Raw genomic sequence first — 12,748 nt, 5'->3', positions numbered from 1 at the left:
CTTTGGAGAAAGTAAAGTATAAATATTGTTTCTGTCTAATTATTTTACAGCAATGACTAATTTTATTATTTGTTCAAAATGATTATATCAAAGAAATTCTAAGCATTTTGTCTATAAAGCACTGGTACTAGAAATTAAATGATTACTTGAATATTCTGAGTGTATTTCTATAACAGTTCTTCATCGCAGGTGAAACAAAAGCAAGACAACAGTTATCATGAGCTCCATGCAGTCAAACTCTTCTGCAAATGTGACCTTTGTTCGTCCTGCAACATTCTTTATAAATGGCTTTTCTAATGTTCCACATGTGAAATACTACTATATGTTCTTGTCTTTAGTGTATGCTGTGACTGTTTTAGGGAATTCATTTATCATGTGTATCATTTATTTGGCCCGCAGACTTCACACAGCCAAATACATTGCTGTTTTCCATCTGGCTTTTTCTGATCTGTGTGGAAGCTCAGCTTTGATTCCAAAAGTCATTGACACATTTTTATTTGAGCATTAGGTTGTTTCATATGAAGCATGCTTGGCAAATATGTTTTTATATACCATTTAATGAATCTGCAGTCTTTGACACTACTTGTTTTGGCTTATGACAGACTGGTTGCTATTTGTTTTCCTCTACGGTATCATGCCATTGTAACCAAACCAGCCATGTTTCTGATCATAGGGGTGATGTGGAGTTTTTCTGTGACCTTTTTTTCTGTACTTGTAGGTTTGGTGAATAGACTCTTGTTTTGTGGATCTAATGTGATTGATAGTCATTTTTGTGATCAAGGCCTTATATATAAATTAGCTTGTAATGATAATTCTATAAATATTTTGATGGGAAAAATTAGCTTTGGTCTCCTCATGTGCACACCACTTATACTGATCATCATTTCATATTTCTGCATTGCTCTGGCTCTGCTTAACATTGCTCATGGTGCTGACCGGATTAGGGCCATGAAAACCTGCACCTCACATCTCATGTTGGTGGCAATCGGTTATCTCCCACTTATAAGCAATAATATTGCAGCCTTAACAACATCCATTGATCCAAACACCCGGATAATTAACAATTCTTTGAGACAGGTAATACCATCTATGTTAAATCCCATAATATACACTTTAAAGACAGAGGAGGTCATGCAGTCCATAAGAGAAATGTACAAATGCAATAACGTGAACACAACTCAAGAAAGAAGAATGAAATGCATTTGTAAAAATAAAAAAATAAATACAATAATTACAATAACAATGATAATCGTACTGCTAATCAGCTGTGATCCTTCAAGAAGTATTTAATATAAGAAACTTCACTGATATTGCATTTTTGATGTTGTAACAGACACTGTGTTGCAAACATGCCAGATGTGTTTAGACCTCAGGACTGAAACCTAGTAAAGCTGCTTTGTGTTTCCTTTCTTCGTTTAAAACAATATACAAATATTTTCAGTCAAGATTCTTTAAAAAAATATTTCAGCAAATAATTCACCTTAGATTTTTTTTAGATTTAGATTTTTAAATTTTTTACAAATGCTTCTGCATCATGTTTTTTATCATCATGAACTGAAAAACTTCACACTCCATATACTGTATATCTCTTGAATGAATCATTAGATGTCATTTGTTTGAGCTCTGCTGACTGACCCTCAGGTTGTGAAACAGTGGCTTTAAGGGTATCAATTTGATTTCTTGAGAGTGAGCGCAGACTATGTAATGGCTTGTTCTTCAGTGAACTAAATCAATTTATTGGGCCTTGTTAATTTAACAAAATAAATATAGTCAATAAATGTGATAAGCTATTACACAGACTAAGCCCAGCACAATATATACAGTGCTCAGTATAATGACAAACAACAGCTTTCTGCATCTATAACCCCCCTTAGTAAATAATAACAGACAAGAAACTAGAAGATAAACAAAAGAAGATGGATATAACTCGCTGGCCTGCCTAAATGTGACAACAACACATTCTTGAAGACATTTGTATCCTAAGAATATTTTAAAAAATAAAATACTCTAAAAGGTGTCAGTAAAATGATAATAAATGAACACTTTTTTAATCAGATTTAATCACCGCGAGAGCTTTCCAATATGCGCACCACTGATGGTGCACTGATGGTGATGTCTGTACTTCCCGGTCAGAGAGCACCTGTCCATCAAAAGCTCACTATCCAATCATAGTAGATCACTGTTAAGCCCGCCCCCACGAGAAGTTTGTGTCAAAACACCAAAAAAAAACACTGCGAATCATAAGCGAAATCTGTGGCAAGGCATTCAGAATCCACGATTAGCGAAAACTAACTAATCTTTAAAAAACATTAACAAAGAATGAAGCATATTTGAAGAGCCTGTTAAATTTGTGCAACTAAGTTCATTTTTTTCATTTTCATTGTGTTTTTCTTCGTTTGTAATGGCATATTTTTGATAATTTCTGAAAAAGTTACGTTCAGTTTTATAAAGTTACGTCCATTTTTATTGAACCAAATGTAATTCCATAATTTAGAGCCATTTCACTAAAACCTATACAGCGTAGCCTCTGCAAAAAAAGTTTATGATCTACAAAGTCAAATGCTTTAGAGAGATCTACAAATAATGCTGCACAATGTTGTTTACTATCCAAGCATTTAACAATACAATTTGTCAATCTAATGCCTGATTGAAATTCATTTAAAACTTTATTTTCAGTTAAGAACTACTTTTCACTTGAACTAAGTTTCACTTGATCATTAACAAAGATTCAAATACTTTTGCCAACACAGACAAACTATAAATTGGCCAATAGTTATCCAAAACTGATGGGTCACCACCTTTTAACAAAGGGAGAACCAGTACTGATTTCCATGCATGAGTGTTACATTTTCATAATAATTAATGAATAACATTTGAAGTTAAACTCAAATCTAAAAATAGAAGTGATGGGCTCTGTTTTAAGATCTGCAGAATGTAAAAAAATAAGGTTCTATTTTATCAGACCCTGCTGACTTTTAATATCCAAATTTGATAGAACTTTATGAACTTGTGTAGCTAAAATGGGATTTTTTATTGTTCCCTTAAATTATCGTCGTGGGTTACTTCCGCAGAAATAAAATATCTGTTAAAAGCATGTACAATATTCTCTTTATCTTTAATTATACTCTAATTGAATTTAAAATAATCAGGTAGATTGGTAGAGTTTTTTTCTTTTTTTGACCAGAAACTGATTTGGTCAGTTTCCAAAAATTAGATCATATCATATTTAAATATTAACACATTTAGAACTTTTTACTAATTTTGTACAATATGTAATTAATCCAGTCCATATGATTAATAGTTTCCATTGCTTTAGCCAATGCAACATCTCTTAATATTTTTATATTTGATACCATCACACCGGTGGGATTATAAACAATAAAGTGCAGATGTGCGTAAGCTGTTCGTTACATATTCATTTCACATTGCAAACAGCTTCATTGATTATAAAGGGAGTTTTTAAGAGTGCTTAAACTCTGGCTAAACTGAAGTCAATGATGTTCTTTGATAATGTAAATGTTCTTTGCTCTCTTTCTGTACAATGAAAGTGTTATAATTAGTTATAGTAACTTACAGTGTTTTTATTAAATTCATACTAAATATAAAGTCAGCCTTATTAAAAATATTTAATGGCATGACTCCGGTATCTGGTACTTAAGTAAAAAGATGGGTTTTATGTGTAGCCTAATAGATTACATTAACATTAGGCTACTTTGCCTATTGCCCATTATACAGTATATTAACTAATATGATCAATAAAGGTGCAAAATGCATTTACTTACACATATTTGAGAATCGAGATGGTTAACAAGTTTAGATATATTTCTAATAAAAAAAGGAAAAATTACCAAGGGGGGCCTTTAATCAATTCGTGCCCAGGGCACCACTGTGTCATAATCCAATCCTGATTATCATACAGTTGTGGTGTTCTAAATATCAGCTAGCATGTGATTACCAGTGGAATGAGGCTGTGCGCTACTAGTTCTGTCATTGCATCCTATAAATGAAAATTCTGTATATTAAAAAAGGATTATGGCTCTATGTAACATAAAAAGTGAGTTTTTAGTGTTGTAAAAACAAACAAACAAAAATAAATAAATAAACAAACTTCTGCCCCCTCATGCTCAAGTCTATAGGGAAAAGGGTAGCTCCATTAACTAAAGGTCCAGGCTCGAGAGAATCATATAAATTTGTCTGACGGCTAGTAGAATGATGAGATGAGCTTGTTTGGAAAAGGTGGAGTACAAACCACATATCTTACCTTTCTCACTAATCATTTTAATAGAAAACTTATTTTATTATTAGAATGATTATGTTAATGAACATCTAAATATTTTTGCTTGTTCATTCAATGTAACTGGAAATGAAAATATTAATTTGAATATTTTCTGTTATAGAGTGCAATTCTATAACATTTCTTTATCACAGGTGACACAAAAATCCAGAGAGCAGTTATCATGAGCTCCATGCAGTCAAACTCCTCTGCAAATGTGACCTTTGTTCGTCCTGCAACATTTTTTATCAATGGCTTTTTTAATATCCCTCATGCAAAATACTTCTATGTGTTCTTGTCTTTAGTATATGTTGTGACTGTTTTAGGGAATTCATTTATCATGTGTATCATTTATTTGGCCCGCAGACTTCACACAGCCAAATACATTGCTGTTTTCCATCTGGCCTTTTCTGATCTGTGTGGAAGCTCGGCTTTGATTCCAAAAGTCATTGACACATTTTTATTCGAGCATCAGGACATTTCATATGATGCATGTTTGGCAAATATGTTTTTTGTATTTCATTTCATGAATCTGCAGTCTTTGACACTACTTGTCTTGTCTTATGACAGACTGGTTGCTATTTGTTTTCCCCTACAGTATCATACCATTGTAACCAAACCAGCCATGTTTCTGATCATAGGGGTGATGTGGAGTTTTTCTATGATATTTTTTTCTGTTTTTGTAGGTTTGGTGAATAGTCTCTCCTTTTGTGGATCTAATGTGCTTGATAGTTATTTTTGTGATTATCGCCCTGTCTATAGTTTAGCCTGTAATGATAATTCTATGAATATTTTGATGGGAAGAATAGGCAGTAGTCTCCTTATTTTCATGCCACTGATATTAATATTCATTTCTTATTTCTGCATTGCTCTGGCTCTGCTTAAGATTGCTCATGGTGTTGAGCGGATCAAAGCCATGAAAACCTGCACCTCACATCTCATATTGGTAGCAATTTTTTATATCCCAATTTTAAGCAATAATATTGCATCTCTAAAAACACCTTTTGATCCTGACACCCGGATAATTAACAATTCCCTGACACAGACAATACCCCCTATGCTGAATCCCATCATATACACTCTAAAGACAGAGGATGTCATGCAATCAATTAAAGAACTCTACAAACGTAACAAAGATAACACAACTACAGAAAGAAGAATAAAATGCAGTAGGAGAAATTAAAAATAATTGCAGGTTTAATTTCATCAGCTGTTTGTAGCTGCCACAGATACTGTGTTGTAAACAGACCAAATATGTTTAAAACCTTTGTGCTTGAAAGCCAATAAGGATTTATTTTCTTGATTCCTTCCTTTGTAAAAAACAACAACAACAACAACAACAAAAAAAAACACTTAATAAAATCTAAATAGCTTCATTTATTTTTTAATGCCTTTGCATTTAATGGTTTTAGATAAACATTACACCCCTTTTACTCTACATTTGCTTTTAATCTAATAAATGTAAACCTTTTCTGAATGATTATTAGTTATATTTGTCAGTACTTTTTTCTTCTTGTACAGATTGTGTATGTGCAATATGTTTATTGTTTTATTCAGTTACTATTTCTTAACATCATATAATGATTCTAGGCCATGTAATGCCCTGAATGTTCTTCAGTAAACTAAACTCGTTAAAAGTAATTATTTTATTTGACCTTGTTTATTTAACAGAATTAATGCAATATATAAATATGATGAACAGCTACATAAAGCTAGCACAAAATGCTCAGTACAATCCTGTACAACAGCTTTTGCATATAAACCTTATAACACAGTGACATTTCAGATATTATCTACATGCTAGAAATGCAGGATACATAACACAGGCCTATACAGGTATGTATTTTATAATGCACAACGAAATTTTAAAAAGGTATTTTAAACAAAAAACACAAAGTTTTCCACAATAAATAATCACTGTTAAAAATACAGTACACTTTTAGTAACTTTTTACATTCAACGTATACATGCAGTGTGGATTTGTATGTTGGTTTTAGCTTTGGTCTGTTTTTTGTCTTGACGAAAATAAACTTAAATTCCATCAATGGTGGGTCAATTGGTTACCTCAGTTTAACACAGGTTTTAAGCTGATAAGAGCATTGAATGTTAAGATAATATTAAAAAACAAATGTCACACATTAATCTACACGTTTTTCAAATTTAGTCTGAATGGTTCTGAGTGTGATCAGTCAGAATCAGTAGCAGATCTATTAGAATGTTAGAATACGGTACTATTTTGAACACTTAGTTCCAACACAAATCTCATGGGAACTCCGAACTTTTGTATGTTTTGATGATTGAATCGGTGGCTGATTTTTGTGTACGATCGGCAATAGTAATATTTAAAACTGATGGAGGAAAAACACTACGAAGTTTATAGAAGCTCTGCTGCTTGTGTAAGAATATTTAAAAATGTACAGAAGCCATAAGTACACAATCTAAGAAGTAAAAAGCTTTGTGACTGCTTCTGTATCTGGTTCAAAGAAGCACCCCTGCCCGATTTCTCTTACTAATAATACATTATAATGTTGTTTGTGGTATTTTTAAAAATATCATCAAGGATGTCTAATCCTACTCCCTGAGCGCTATTGTCCTGCAGAGTTTATATCCAACCCCAAACAGTGTTGGGGAGTAACTGGTTACATGTAACGGCGTTACGTAATTTAATTACAAAATTATTGTAACTGTAATTAGTTACAGTTACTACGAAAAATGAGTAATTAAATTACAGTTACTTATGAAATTTTTAACGATTACAAAGGGGATTACATTTGAATATTTACACACATCCACATACAGATTTAACTTATTTCTTTCCCAAATTGCACTGACTATTCTGAGACATACCGCCATAATAATTTCCGGGATGCGGAAATACAGTCTGGTTCGTAGAATCCAGTCATAAAAACGAAATGCCTAACGCGGACGGAATATGCCACATTTTGGATGAATAAATCAAAAGTAGGTCAGTACACTTGAATCAAAATATGTCATTGACTAGTGTCTGTGAATATAAAGCCCCAAAAATTCAATATATGACTTTGCACATTCTGCGTGTCTGTGAAAATCAGGCGCGGACTGGACACCGGGAGAACCGGGACAATTCCCGGTGACCTGGCAGCCGATTTTGCCCCACTATTTAATATCATTATTGTATAATTGCCTGCCGAATGTACTAAAGCGATCATTTGCGAATCCGCCATTTGATAATTAAATCTCTAATAAATCATGAAGTGTTAGTCATGACGCGCGCGCTCTCCGCGCCTCCGCCAAACGGTTTGGATCAGACTCAGAGTAATCAATGCGAGAGAGAGAGAGAGAGAGAGAGAGAGAGAGAGAGAGAGAGAGAGAGAGAGAGAGAGAGAGAGAGAGAGAGAGAGAGAGAGAGAGAGAGAGAGAGAGAGAGAGAGAGAGAGAGAGAGAGAGAGAGTGGACTGCTGGAGCAGAGAAGCAGAACTGCTGTTCAGGGTTTCAGGTCAGTTTCATCTGTAAAGATGCTTTTTTGTCTTTGTTTATTTTTTTTATTTATTCAAGCAGCAGCACGTTGCTCACCAGTCATCACTCAAAATACTATATAAAGGACATCATTATTATCTGTTGTAATGCTACAGTAGGAATTTATCTGAAAAAAAAATACGATTTTTTTTATAGGTTTAGGGGGAGCTACGACAAACAACAACACAACCCTTACGAAAATTAACATTTTAATATTTAACTATAAATCCAGAGAAAATGGTTACTATTGTTTAAATGTGGTAACCAAAAATGTAAAATTATTTTACAAATGTATTTATTTGAAAATAAATACAAATCCATTTGCTAAAAAACAAAAACATAACAAGGTTATTTTACTTTTATATAGGCTAATAAAAGCAAGGTTAATTTTTGTAAGGGAAAAACATGACTCGTGTACAGTATTAGGATTTTTCTATAAAGATATTGTAGTATTGTAGGGTATTGTATTGTAAAGTATAGTTTTGTTCAATCTTGAGTATTAAAGTCATGAGAGAGATGGATAACAGGGCAAAATAAAGAGACTGAAGAGAAAAATGGAAGTGAAGTGACATTCAGCCAAGTATGGTGACCCATACTCAGAATTTGTGCTCTGCATTTAACCCATCCGAAATGCACACACACAGAGCAGTGAACACACACACACACACACTGTGAACACACACCCGGAGCAGTGGGCAGCCATTTATGCTGCGGCGCCCGGGGAGCAGTTGGGGGTTCAATGCCTTGCTCAAGGGCACCTAAGTCGTGGTATTGAAGGTGGAGAGAGAACTGTACATGCACTCCCCCCACCCACAATTCCTGCCGGCCCGGGCCTCGAACTCACAACCTTTCGATTGGGAGTTCGACTCTCTAACCATTAGGCCACGACTTCCCTTTAAAGTGAAGGTGCAGTTCAGGAGATAACTTTTAATTATTTTGCATGTCCCCAAATTAAAGATTTAAACCTTTTTTATGTCAGGTCCATACAAAAAAATAGTTTTGTCCATGAATTTGTTTGTATGAGTTTGAATTTTCCAGTCTGAATTTTTTTCCCAGTCCGCCCCTCCTGTAAATTAATGGCAAAGACATGGTTTCATTTACTACACATAGGCCTACTGAAGCTCGCAGTGTTTTCAACCTCTGCCATCTCAATATAGGAGTACACGAGCACATAAACATAATTTCTAGAACTGCTTTGTGTCACTTCATGTGCATTTTACTTATTTTGAGAAAACTATCATCATATACAAAGAGACAGCAGTTTAAAAAAAACACCAATGTTTCAGGAGTTTATTACACAGAATACGTTACATGCTTATTAGATAACTGTATTTAAGTTGATGTATATGCTTTTATTTATTATTCTTTAATTTTCACAAATTTAGAAAAGTAATCAAAAAGTACTCAAAAGTAATTAGTTACATTACTTTAATAAAGTAATTGAAAAAGTTACACTACTATTACATTTTAAACAGGGTAACTTGTAATCTGTAACCTATTACATTTCCAAAGTAACCTTCCCAACACTGACCCCAAATAAGATTATTAGGCTTACTAGAAACTTCCTGGCAGGTGTGATGGGGCAAGTGAACCTAAACTCTGGAGCACTTTGTTTTTTGAGGAGCAGCTGTCACTCATCTTTGTTCATCGAGATCTCAAAAAGTAAGCTATATGCTGCACAATTATTCCCCTATTTATGTCCCCACTTTGTTTGTTATAAAAAGAGGATTCGCAAGCTTGCAGAACTCAGCATTGAACAAAGCTCTGGCATTCTGAGTGATGAGTATGTGAATTAACTTAAACCCCTGACAGCACACATTCATAACAGAGACGTCTATTTAATGTCTGCAAGACATATTTTCAAGAACGTTTCATCTGCTATACATCTATAGGATTGTTTCCTATCAGATGTCTTTTTTTATTATATGAATTTTAGAAAAAGATGTTTATGTTTTAGAATGTATGTAAAACTGACATCTTAAAGACGTGTATCAGATGTTTTTACACAGCAGATGCTTTCCAAATGAAACGAACTTCAACAGACATCTTGCAGACGTAGGTGTGCTATCTGGGTCACATCTGATTGGCCATTGTGTTAATGAAATCAACAAGTATATCTGTGATTAACTACATTGCTCAACACTGCAAAGAGACATTGCAAATAAAGACCTGACCTTTTGAGATAATATAAAAAGCCTTGCCTGGTAAATTCATGGTATTTGTTATGTATTTAAAGTGAAGTGACATTCAGCCAAGTATGGTGACCCATACTCAGAATTTGTGCTCTGCATTTAACCCATCCGAAGTGCACACACACAGAGCAGTGAACACACACACACACTGTGAGCACACACCCAGAGCAGTGGGCAGCCATTTATGCTGCGGCGCCCAGGGAGCAGTTGGGGGTTCGATGCCTTGCTCAAGGGCACCTAAGTCGTGGTATTGAAGGTGGAGAGAGAACTGTACATGCACTCCCCCCACCCACAATTCCTGCCGGCCCGGGACTCGAACTCACAACCTTTCGATTGGGAGTCCGACTCTCTAACCATTAGGCCACAACTTCCCACTAGTCTCACGACTTCCCACTAATGTATTTTTGACAGTATGAAAAAAAGGGTCTGTTTCAAACCATGTTTTTGAGACATTTGAGTTTTAAGGAGAAAACACAAGTTGACTGATGAATTAGCACATGGGTTATCTTTAAGCACATTGAAAACAGAGATGTAATCAAAGTTAAAATAATATTTATCACCACAGGGGGTCTTTAAACATTCTGACAAATAAGTAACTCGGTTTAAGTTCACCTGTGCATTCACTTAATTGATTGTGCATTATTAAGTAGTAATATTATGTTTATGTTGTGGATTTATACAGTTCCGGTCCTTGAATTTGATTGGCCGAGCAGCATTCCAAGAGTCCAACCAGGGACCTTTAGCTGTTTTTGTCATTCTGTTGTTAATCTGTGCAGTCATAAAGGGGATTACAATTTTTGCAAATTCAACATACATCTCTCCACTTGTAAGTGGATTTCCTTCACTCACACAAAACTGGACGTTTGCTTTTAAATAAAAAAAGCTTGTTGTTTTTTAATCGGCCCTGCTCTTGCTCTGATATTACGTGTACACGCTCAAACGTTGTCTTCGCATCACTGAAGACCAGAAGAGCTTTTTTTCTAATTCAAGTGAGGATTAGGCTTATCTCGATAAATGGAAGCAAGCTGATTATAGTCAGCCTTCTCTAGTTATTTTATTAATAGTCTACTTATTTTAGTTAAGTGCTTAAATTGTAAATACTGTATGTTATATTGTAAACATACATTATTGCCAAAGCTTTGCAACGTGTGTGGCCGAAAAACAAAGTTCTACATTTTAAATGGATTATAGACTAGAAAGCTTGCAAAGAGTGTTCATAACCACTAAAAAGCTGTCACTCTTAGTTTACCCCATCACCCCCCTGCCATTTAAAATGCTCTAGACACACCTCATGTCAAACTCAAGAGGATAATCTAACTATATATTTGCTGATGGCTGGTAAATTAATAAGATGGTACCAGTTTGGAGAAGGTAGCGTATAACCCATGTGTTTCCTCTATTTCTCTATAATGATTTTACTGAAAGGGTTATTTTCTTATTCAATCAAAAGATTATATCAAAGAACATCTAAATATGTGATATTAAATAATTATTTGAATATTCTCTTTTACTGAGTGTATTTCTGTAACAGTTCTTCATCACAGGTGAAGGAAAAACCCAGACAACAGGTATCATGAGCTCCATGCAGTCAAACTCCTCTGCAAATGTGACCTTTGTTCGTCCTGCAAACTTTTTCATAAATGGCTTTTTTAATATCCCACATGCAAAATATTACTATGTGTTCTTGTCTTTAGTATATGTTGTGACTGTTTTAGGGAATTCATTTATCATGTGTATCATTTATTTGGGCCGCAGACTTCACACAGCCAAATACATTGCTGTTTTCCATCTGGCCTTTTCTGACCTGTGTGGAAGCTCAGCTTTGATTCCAAAAGTCATTGACACACTTTTATTTGAGCACCAGGACATTTCATATGAAGCATGTTTGGCATATATGTTTTTTGTATATCACTTCATGAATCTGCAGTCTTTGACACTACTCGTTTTGTCTTATGACAGACTGGTTGCTATTTGTTTTCCTCTACGGTATCATGCCATTGTAACCAAACCAGCGATGTTTCTAATCATAGGGGTGATGTGGAGTTTTTCTGTAACATTTTTTTCTGTACTTGTAGGTTCTGTGAATAGACTCTCTTTTTGTGGATCTAATGTGCTTGATAGTTATTTTTGTGATTATGGGCCTATCTATAGAATAGCTTGTAATGATAATTCTGTAAATATTTTGTTGGGTAAAATTTGCTATAGTCTACTGATTTTTACGCCACTGATATTGATCTTCATCTCATATTTCTGCATTGCTCTGGTTTTGTTTAAGATTCCCCATGGTGTTGACCGGATCAAAGCCATAAAAACCTGCACCTCACATCTCATATTGGTGGCAATTTTTTATATCCCAATTTTAAGTAATAACATTGCATCTATAATAACACCTTTACATCCAAATGCCCGGATAATTAACAATTCTCTGACACAGACAATACCACCAATGCTGAATCCCATCATATACACTCTAAAGACAGAAGAGGTCATGCAGTCCATAAAAGAACTGTACAAACGCAGCAAAGTGAACACAACAACAGATAGAAGAATAAAATCCAGTAGAAGTAATTAAAAATGACTAGGTTAATTTCACTGCTTGTCCTTTTGTCTGTAGCTGTAACAAAAAATCTTGTAAACAAGCAAAATATGTTTAAAACCTATAGGCTGGAATCTAGTAAGGCTGATTTGTGATTATTTTCAACACTAATTTTCAAATTTCAAAATATTATATTTTTTATGTAGTATTCACCTTTCTATTTAATATTTCTAGGCTAACAGTTAGTCAAAA

At 34.3% G+C, this 12,748-nt stretch overlaps 2 protein-coding genes and 1 pseudogene across 2 annotated transcripts; all 3 read left to right on the top strand.

Moving 5' to 3' along the window:
* The first annotated feature begins 217 nt into the window (after window positions 1-217).
* Window positions 218-1,662, top strand: LOC132132375 (olfactory receptor 51E2-like; annotated as a pseudogene).
* Window positions 1,663-4,444: 2,782 nt separating this feature from the next.
* LOC132132462 (olfactory receptor 1E16-like) lies at window positions 4,445-5,456 on the top strand. Its single transcript, XM_059544840.1, has one exon. The coding sequence runs from the start codon at window positions 4,458-4,460 to the stop codon at window positions 5,454-5,456; it is 999 nt and encodes a 332-aa protein (XP_059400823.1). The 5' UTR covers window positions 4,445-4,457.
* A 6,062-nt stretch (window positions 5,457-11,518) lies between these two features.
* Window positions 11,519-12,532, top strand: LOC132132477 (olfactory receptor 1E16-like). The gene has a single exon (XM_059544868.1). The coding sequence runs from the start codon at window positions 11,534-11,536 to the stop codon at window positions 12,530-12,532; it is 999 nt and encodes a 332-aa protein (XP_059400851.1). The 5' UTR covers window positions 11,519-11,533.
* Window positions 12,533-12,748: the final 216 nt, after the last annotated feature.

The sequence above is a fragment of the Carassius carassius genome, chromosome 49, assembly GCF_963082965.1.
Source record: "Carassius carassius chromosome 49, fCarCar2.1, whole genome shotgun sequence".
NCBI classification, from domain to species: Eukaryota; Metazoa; Chordata; class Actinopteri; order Cypriniformes; family Cyprinidae; genus Carassius; species Carassius carassius.
This window is presented reverse-complemented; position numbering and strand designations above follow the sequence as displayed.

Bases quoted from the DNA above. Each gene is read 5' to 3' on its own strand.
- LOC132132462 (XM_059544840.1), top strand. From the start codon at position 4,458: ATGAGCTCCATGCAGTCAAACTCCTCTGCAAATGTGACCTTTGTTCGT.
- LOC132132477 (XM_059544868.1), top strand. From the start codon at position 11,534: ATGAGCTCCATGCAGTCAAACTCCTCTGCAAATGTGACCTTTGTTCGT.